Raw genomic sequence first — 9215 nt, 5'->3', positions numbered from 1 at the left:
TCTTACAACAGATGTTTATATTTTCCCCTTTTATTCAATTTGCCGCTAATTGTATATCAAACACTTTCTTTTCCACATATTCCCTCTCTTTTCCCTTAACTTGTCCGAAAACAAAATAATATATAGCCCTCCGGATTAAAAAGGCACGCAAGCCACTAAACCCCTGTTTGGCCAGGTTCTCAATTTACACTTGAGTACGGTGTGAGAATGTGAGTAAAGAGCCTTTTCCAAGGACTCAATTATGCGCCGAGCGAGGCTCTCCCAGCACATTCCGTCCGAAAGCGAGTGTCATAACACACGACCACATAGCCACATCGGCCAAATACTTATTTTACACCTGAGTACTGTGAGAGAATATGAGTAAAGTAGCGAGACCCCCCCCCCCAATCCCCATATAGCTATGTGGTCTACTAGAATGAAACTCGCATTTTGGAATGAGAAGTCCAGAGTTCGAGTCCCGGTCTAAGCGACCCATAGTTGAGAACTTGGAAAAGGCTCATTACTGAATTACTGATATTCTCTCACCGTAACCAGGTGTAAAATGAGTACCTGGCCGTTAACAGCGTTGACTCTGTCTGAAAAAAAATGTGACATCGCCTAACAGGCGTCTTGTCTCGTTTTAAATGTTGAATGTTGCTGCTAACCAGGGACGCCTTGTAAAGCGCTTTGAGCACGGTTAGTGGATATTGCGCTATATAAAAGCTCATTTTTTGGGAAATAACTTAGTAGCTGTTTAGAGCCATAAGACCCGGAGTTTATCACGCTTTCTATAGCGTGAAACGTACAATAGCAATTGATTGCTAAGCGTCGGATAGGACGCTAGTCTATCGTAAAGTACTTTCCGCCAAATCTAACACTCAGCTACCCACTCACTGCTTGGTGGATAGAGGGGTGAGAATAACAATCTCAATTGCACCCTGGATCGATCACGATCCCTTTGCGTGTGAAGCGAGTGGTCTACCAACTGAGCTATCGTGACCCCAGAGAAGCAATTTACATGGAAAAGAAGCATCATCTCCCCAAACTAACAATGCAAACATAGCTGGTTCCATCTCAGCCAAGGACTCCGATAAGCGTAAGGACAAAACCATGTAAACCCATTCCAAGACAAATACAGTAATGAACAAAACGAGAAAAAAAACACAGAAAGGGTAGAAGACATAACATGTGACCTCTTGTCAACAAAGGGAGGTCAACCCCCCCCCCCCTCTCCTTCTCACACCACCCCAGCTCCTTTTCTCTCTATCTCTGTTTCTCACTCTTCTCCATATACTCCACCCCCCCCCTCCTCTCATTCTCTCTGTAATTTGTGTATTCAAGTGCGGCTATGAGATCTTTTTGCTGCTATGTGGACTAGTGGTATGACTCTCGCTTTTGGATCGGACGGTCCTGGGTTCGAGACTCTCTCGGTGCATAGTTGAGTCCCTGGATAAGGCTCTTTACTCACAATCTTTCACCGTACTCAGGTGTAAATTGAGGACCGGACTAGCCGTTAACAGCGTTGTCTCTGTCCGAAAAAATGAAATACCGCCTAACAAGCTTCACGCCCCTTCCTAAATCTTAAGTGATGCTGTTGGTCAGGGACCCCTTGTAAAGCTCTTTGAGTACGTTTAGTGGATATTGCGCTGTATAAAAGCTCACTTTTTAAATTAAGTTGTTTTATCTCTTTCTTTCACTCTCCTCCATATACCCCAACCTCTCTCCCTCTCTCTGTAGTTTGTGTATACACGGTATTGTTGAAATGAATGTTAAAGAAGACTTTTGAGTGTTTATTGTAAAACGAAAACAAAAACAAAGCACACATACAAATCTCTTCATATGTTTATGGAGTATGTGATATAGATGGAATATGATGACACAGTATGGAGTAATAATAATGATATTATATGGAATATGATGACATATAACATTGAGTAATTATGATATTAATATATTATTATAGGGAGTTATAATAATATATACGGAGAATATAATAAAAATGTAGATCTATACGTAGTAATTTTATATGGAGTAAAAAAAAAATAAAAATTTGCGTAATTCATATTTAGGAAATATTTCTTTGGGGCCCATTCCAAGGGAAGACTGCAATAACCCAGGGGTCAGCCGCGGTGCACGGCCTTGGATTAAGCTAGGGCGTGGTGACTTGCTCAAGGCCACACAGCACATTGGTGGGGGATCGAACTCGGTAGCTGAACCACTCTGGCCCCAACATTCACTCGGCAAGTTCTCCGAAATATATCCGTGGCCATATCTGTTGATAATGTTCTGCCCATGCTGTTATAAGAAAGAAAAAAAAGAAGAAATGATATGAATGAATGATGATGATGATGATAATAATAATGATGAATATGATGATAAATAATAATAATAATAATAATAATAATAATAATAATAATAATAATAATAATAATAATAATAATAATAATAATAATAATAATAATAATTATACACAAACATCAATGATGTAATGATAAAATAGATCCTCTCCCCCCACACACACACACAATTGGATGGTTGAGATGGACTAAACACTTTGGCAGTCTCTTTCCTTCCCCCCCCCCCCCCACACACACACAATTGGATGGTTGAGATGTGATCTAAACACTTTGGCAGTCTCTTTCCTCCCCCCCCCCCCCCCCACACACACAATTGGATGGTTGAGATGTACTAAACACGTTTGGCGGTCTCTTTCCTCCCCCCCCCCCCCCCCACACACACACAATTGGATGGTTGAGATGGATTAAACACGTTTGGCAGTCTCTTTCCTCCCCCCCCCCCCACACACACAATTGGATGGTTGAGATGGATTAAACACGTTTGGCAGTCTCTTTCCTCCCCCTCCCCCACACATACACACATACACACACACACACAATTGGATGGTTGAGATGGACTAAACACGTTTGGCAGCCTCTTTCCTCCCCCCCCCCATACACACACACATACACACACACACACACATTGATAGAATGAACCCAGTGCGGATGCTAACAAAACATGAAACAAGAGGAATATTTGGGCCTTTGCCCATAAGCCTTTTGTTTTGACTGTATTGTCCCTCAGACTTTAACCCCTGAAGAGTGGGAAACTTCACCTGTTTGTTCCATCTCATATCAGATTTCTCACGGCCAATTCCTTGGAGAGAGAAAAAAAAGAGAGAGAGAGAGAAAGAGAAAGAGAGAGAGGGGGAGAAAGAGAGGAAAAAAGAAAGAAAGATAGAGAGAGAGGGAGAGAGAGAAATAAAGATAGATAGACAGATAGATAGATAGAGAGAGAGAGAGAGAGAGAGAGAGAGAGAGAGATCCAATGAAAGCCATTATCAGAGATGAATAGTTTTGGCCGAACGCCCTCCAGATAGAAGTTATATTTTTATTTATTTAAAAAAAAAGAAAAGCTTAACTCACCCTGGTCTTTTCCTCGGGACACCCTCAGTTTTTCTATCTTCGATTTCGCTACGTCTGCAAATCCGCTGGCCAGCATACGTGCCATTTCCATCCTCTCGTGGCCACTCAACGCCACCCAGTTTGGGAAATACCGTTTGACAATGTTTTTGACCATGATTCGGTAAGCCTTGTGATCCAGGTCAAACATCCAGTACGACAGGAAGGAATCACCTGCTTCGTAGAGGTGATAACACAAATCAAGCATACGCTGTGAGAAGCCTTCGTCGTTGTTCATGCTCCCGTCATCAGGCTCATCTTTAATGTAGTCCTCATCGTTGGGGTCATTCTCAGAAAGCCCATCCCACAGCGCATCGTCATCTTCGAACCCTTCATCAGCAGAGGCCCCATCAGCGTTACGAAGTAAAACATCCGGAAGGACAAGCACTGGTGGAAAGTTAAGCTCTGAAAGTTGAAGCAAAAATAAAAAAAATCAATAATAAAAAAAAAAAAGAAACCCAGAAAAAAAATAGTAATAATAATAAAAATAATAATGATAATAGTAATAATAGTAAAATAATAATAGTAATAGTAATAATAATAATAATAATAACAACAACAACAACAACAACAACAACAACAACAATAATATAATAATAATAATAATAATAATAATAATAATAATAATAATAATAATAATAATAATATCAGTGATAATGATAATGATAATGATAATGATAATAATGATAATGAATAATAATAATAATAATAATAATAATAATAATAATAATAATAATAATAATAATAATAATAATAATAATAATAATAATAATAATATGGTCTTTATATAGCGCCTATATCAATAAGCTCAAAGCGCTTAACAGTAGCGTGGCTACTTTCACTCAAACATACAACCACTCAACCATGCTATATGAAACAAAGCAATTTAATTCTACAGTGCTACATTTTATTTTTTAAACGTTAAAAGTTGTGTTTTTAAAAGAATTATTCGTCATCACTGTCCCTGATATATCTTGGAAGGGAGTTCCAGATAAAGTGTGCCGAATGTTCAAATGCGTGGTCGCCAATTTTGCGAGTCATTTATTGGCTCCAAGGGTAGGTATGTGATTATCAGACTTTGATCTCAGATTTCTGGACGGGACGTAGAATCTAAGCATGTCATGTCATTAAGCTCTCCTTACCAACTATAGGAATATCGTTACATTCGTTACGATACAACAAACATTTTTATTATTTAAAATCCTTGTGTACCCACATAAGAAATTTAAAGAAAATGAACAGTGTGTTGTGTTGTAGAGCATGTTTTGCTAAAGAAACTTTGTATGGCAAGAACCTTACTGCTATTGTGTTTGAGTGATAAAAAATATATTTTTGTGTTAGTTGGGTGTTACGTTTTGTGTGAAATCCTGAAAAAGGCTGGTATGGAGAGGGTTAACGCATCCAGGACAACCAGAGTGCAGTGCTTCATCACGTGACCATTGGTATCAAAACAATATTAGGCCATGATGACCTTGATGACGAAAAGTGAACTTCAAGTATAACTCTATCCTTACCAGCTATTTTTAGAATTTTACCCAAAAACGTATATATTATAAACAGATTAGCAACGAGTAAAGGCTATATTTTGATCAGAAAAATAATCTCTGTAGCACAGTGTCGAATTTTTATAGCTATAATTATAACAAAATTGAATACGAATAAGAAAATTGTGGGCCGCATCGTAACGAATGTGACGATTTTCCTATGGATGGTAAGGAGAGAGAGAGAGAGAGAGAGAGAGAGAGAGAGAGAGAGAGAGAGTTTAAAGATAAAAATTAAATAAGAAATATCACCTTTTAGCTCCCTAACAATAGGAACAAAGTGGAAGGGAATGTAACCACGCCTATCGGACACTAGACCACATAGACTCATACTCATAACAATAACTAAAATTTGAGCTTTTATATAGAGCAATATCCACTAAACGTGCTCAATGCGCTTTATAAGGGGTCCCTGGTCAACAGCAACATTTATAATGTAGGACGGGACATGATAATAATAATAATAATAATAATAATAATAATAATAATAATAATAATAATAATAATAATAATAATAATAATAATATTACCATCACTACTACCACCTTCATCATTACTACCACCATCATCACTATTACCACCAATACCATTATCACACCACCATCAATATCACTATACGTTTCCAATCTACGAATTTTTGGCTAAATTTTTCCCCACGCATTATAAGGACAAGCTGGTGATTTTTAAGGGTAGTTAAAATGTCTACAATGTTATTTTCCCTTAAACTACGATTTTTATTTCCCTTTTTTAAATTAGGCAGGTCTGCTATGCTAAGTGTCAGTTCCATACTCGAAATAAGACAAACAAAAATAACGTTGATTTCATCTTACGCTCTCACCAATAATTCAGACAATTTGATGACAATGTACATGAAAGTGAGAAAAAAAAATGGTAAATGAAACCAAAGCATTAAATGATACCATTAATAATCATAAAGATACAACTGTAATACCACCAATAAAGGGCATTTTTGAAAAGTGACGATTTACTCTCTTAGATAAAATATTTTTCTACGAATGTCTACAAGCCTCACCAATCGTAAAATCACAAAAAAAATATTTCTTTATTATTATTATTATTATTATTATTATTATTATTATTATTATTATTATTATTATTATTATTATTATTATTATTATTATTATTATTATTATTATTATTATTTATTATTATTATTATTATTATTATTATTATCATTATAACTGTTATGGACTTATACATAGAATTACTATAGGAAAGAGTTTCTCCCCTTTGTTATTAGTTAATTGATTTTAGTTACACCTTAAATAGTTATTATTCATTAAGTCCACTGTTTAAAATATTATTTGTGCTTACAAATATCAGAGTGGCATGCCCTAGAGAAGGACATATCACTGAACACTTCTGAGTTGAGTGAATCCACAATATTAATCTGGGGTCCCATCAAAAACACAACAACATTATATATTATTATTATTATTATTATTATTATTATTATTATTATTATTATTATTATTATTATTATTATTATTATTATTATTATTATTATTATTATTATTACTATTATTATTATTATTATTATGTTGAAAACTTATGTAAGCGTTATAAGTCCCAGACACCAGACTCTAAGCCCTTTAATTACAGATTACTTTGGCCAAATCACTCATTCACACACACACACAAGCGCACACACATACACACACAAGCACACACACACAACATACAACACAGAACCTTGTTATTATTATTATTATTTCTATTATTATTATTATTATTATTATTATTATTATTATTATATTATTATTATTATTATTATATTATTATTATTATTATTATATTATTATTATTATTATTATTATTATTATTATTATTATTATTATTATCTTATTATTATTTATTATCATTCTTAATATTATTATTATTACTATTGTAATTATTATCACCATTATAATTAATATTAGTATTATTATAATTATCATCATCAATATATTAATCATCATTATTATCATCAGCAGCAACATTTAAAAAAAAAATTATAAATACATTTGAATGTAAAAAATACATTACTCACCGACAAAGGCTAGATTGATTTGACCATAATACTGAGGGAGTAGTTGGAGATTCATCTTGAAAATTTTATAATTTTACTGGGATATTTTACTGATAAAATATTATACGTCGTGAATCGTTTTCGAGCTGACTTGAATGAAAAATAAATACAAGCTCTTACGATCTGATTCGTATTTAAAGCCAAATGGTGATGTGACTATGTCTACGAATTGAACTGATTGGTTGGTTTGTGATGACGTCACATACGTGTTAACCAATCGTAGCGTAGGTGTCTGGTGTAAGTCGCATTGTGACAGACAGTGTGGTCAGTGAGTGAGTTGTCGGTGGTGGTCAGCAAGGCTTGTCGGGTGGTTTGTTGCTTCCACCAATCAAAACCCAGAGAATCCACCACTCCCCTATTAAGCACACACACTTCTCTAAACACATTACAAACAGCTCTTAATAATCAATAAACCGATTATCCGATAGGTTCAGGATCCTTGCGATCCACCAATCAGAACATCACAATTTATCTCCTCTCCACATCCAAGCGTGATCTGCTAATTTATTGTTAAATTATCGAAAATAGTAACAAAAAAATAATTACAAACCACCAACCCAATATATCCCCTAACTGCCCAATTAACCCCTCACCCTCCATGAACTCTTCAAGCAACATTAATATTTCAATCTTTTTTCATCCTTTAACCAAAAAAAAAGAAAAAAAATTATAGGTACCGAACGATACAGAAGCAGAAAAGGCCTAAGCCTTTCCACTGCTTCTACCACTAAACATAAGTTTGATGTGAGAATGCTTGATAATAAACCTAACAAATAAAATTGTTACTAATAGGATGGCCTGGGTTTTTAGGCAATGGGTCATCATCATCATCATCATCATCATCATCATCATCATCATCATCATCATCATCATCATCATCATCATCATCATCATCATCATCATAATAATAATTAATAATAATAATAATAATAATCATAATAATAACAATAATAATAATAATAATAATAATAATAATAATAATAATAATAATAATAATAATAATAATAATAATAATAATAATAATAATAATAATAATAATAATAATAATAATAATAATAATAATAATACGAGTAATATTAATAATAATAATAATAATAATAATAATAATAATAATAATCATTTATACAGCGCTCATTCTCGTGTAAAACACAAGCTCTGGGCACTTGCACTATAAATTATCAATTTTGAGTGAAAAAAAAAAGAAGAAAAATGCAATGAATTCATATCCAAATCAAAGATTCATAGAGTCAATAAAAGCAAATACAGTAAAGATGTCTTGAGATTCATTTTAAAGGCAGGTAAAGACTTGCACTCCCTTGGACCTTGTACTGTTCTCGTTGCTAGCCGAAGCAGGCTTTTGAGTCCGAAATGATCCGTGTTTGTTATTTGCAGTGGCGTGGCATGCTTACAGTATAAGGTGGTGCCAGAATCAGAGGAAAATGACTTAAATCATGCTATACAAAATAAATTTTAAAAAATAAAGAAAAGACATACTCAAATATATCATTTCTAAGTTTTATTTTTGATTAAATGCAGTAAGATCCATTTTTAACTCATGCAATCCTATGAATTTTTGCTACTTTTCAAAATTGAAAAGAAAATATGTATTATAAATGAGCATGTGCATAGATAGTTTTATTCAACTATCATTAACACTAAAAAGTAAAAACATTAGCCTTAATACTATGCCTATAATTTGTCTCATAGAAATGTAATAAATAAAACAGCGTTGTTTAAGTCGGAAAAAGTTGTAATGATATCGCCTAACAGGCGCCATGTCCCGTCATTCATGTTAAATATTGCTGTTGGCCAGGGACTACTTGTAAAGCGCTGTGAACACGTTTAGTGGATATTGCGCTATATAAAAGCTCAATTATTTTTTTTAAAGCTGAAAATCGCCCCATACCCGATATGCAACTGTTCTGTTTTACTGCTTGCCCATAAAATGTTTCCCTGTTGAAAAATTTAATTTATGCCCCCCCCCCCCCCCCCCACCAAAAAAAAAAAAAAAATTAAAAAAATTAAAAAATAGAATTGAGCTCAAAGCGCTTTACAACCATAACTATCTTGTGCATCTGTCAACACCAACCATTCCCTTTCCCGACCGCCCATAGTTAGCAGGGAGGTACTTATTTGTGTTTTCTT

The 9215-nt window shown here is 34.2% G+C and overlaps 1 protein-coding gene across 1 annotated transcript; it reads right to left on the bottom strand.

The window, feature by feature from the left end:
* Positions 1 to 1800: 1800 nt before the first annotated feature.
* LOC144979383 (uncharacterized) lies at positions 1801 to 7199 on the bottom strand. Its single transcript, XM_078926032.1, has 3 exons — positions 7032 to 7199; positions 3405 to 3845; positions 1801 to 2274 (listed from the first exon to the last, which is right to left on the bottom strand). The coding sequence occupies exons 1-3, from the start codon at positions 7084 to 7086 to the stop codon at positions 2213 to 2215; spliced, it is 558 nt and encodes a 185-aa protein (XP_078782158.1). The 5' UTR covers positions 7087 to 7199; the 3' UTR covers positions 1801 to 2212.
* Positions 7200 to 9215: the final 2016 nt, after the last annotated feature.

The sequence above is a fragment of the Berghia stephanieae genome, chromosome 9 (genome assembly GCF_034508935.2).
Source record: "Berghia stephanieae isolate SIO BIC M18660-M18661 chromosome 9, UCSD_Bste_1.3, whole genome shotgun sequence".
In the NCBI taxonomy this organism is placed as follows: domain Eukaryota; kingdom Metazoa; phylum Mollusca; class Gastropoda; order Nudibranchia; family Aeolidiidae; genus Berghia; species Berghia stephanieae.
The sequence above is the reverse complement of the archived record's forward strand: the minus strand, read 5'-3'. Positions and strand labels throughout refer to the sequence as shown.

What these genes read in the sequence shown, in the direction of transcription:
- LOC144979383 (XM_078926032.1), bottom strand. Translation starts at nt 7,086, where the DNA reads ATGAATCTCCAACTACTCCCTCAGTATTATGGTCAAATCAATCTAGCC. An exon ending in AATCAATCTAGCCTTTGTCG is followed by an intron (nt 3,846 to 7,031) that starts GTGAGTAATGTA and finishes TTCAACTTTCAG; the next exon opens with AGCTTAACTTTCCACCAGTG. An exon ending in GTCCCGAGGAAAAGACCAGG is followed by an intron (nt 2,275 to 3,404) that starts GTGAGTTAAGCT and finishes TTCTTATAACAG; the next exon opens with CATGGGCAGAACATTATCAA.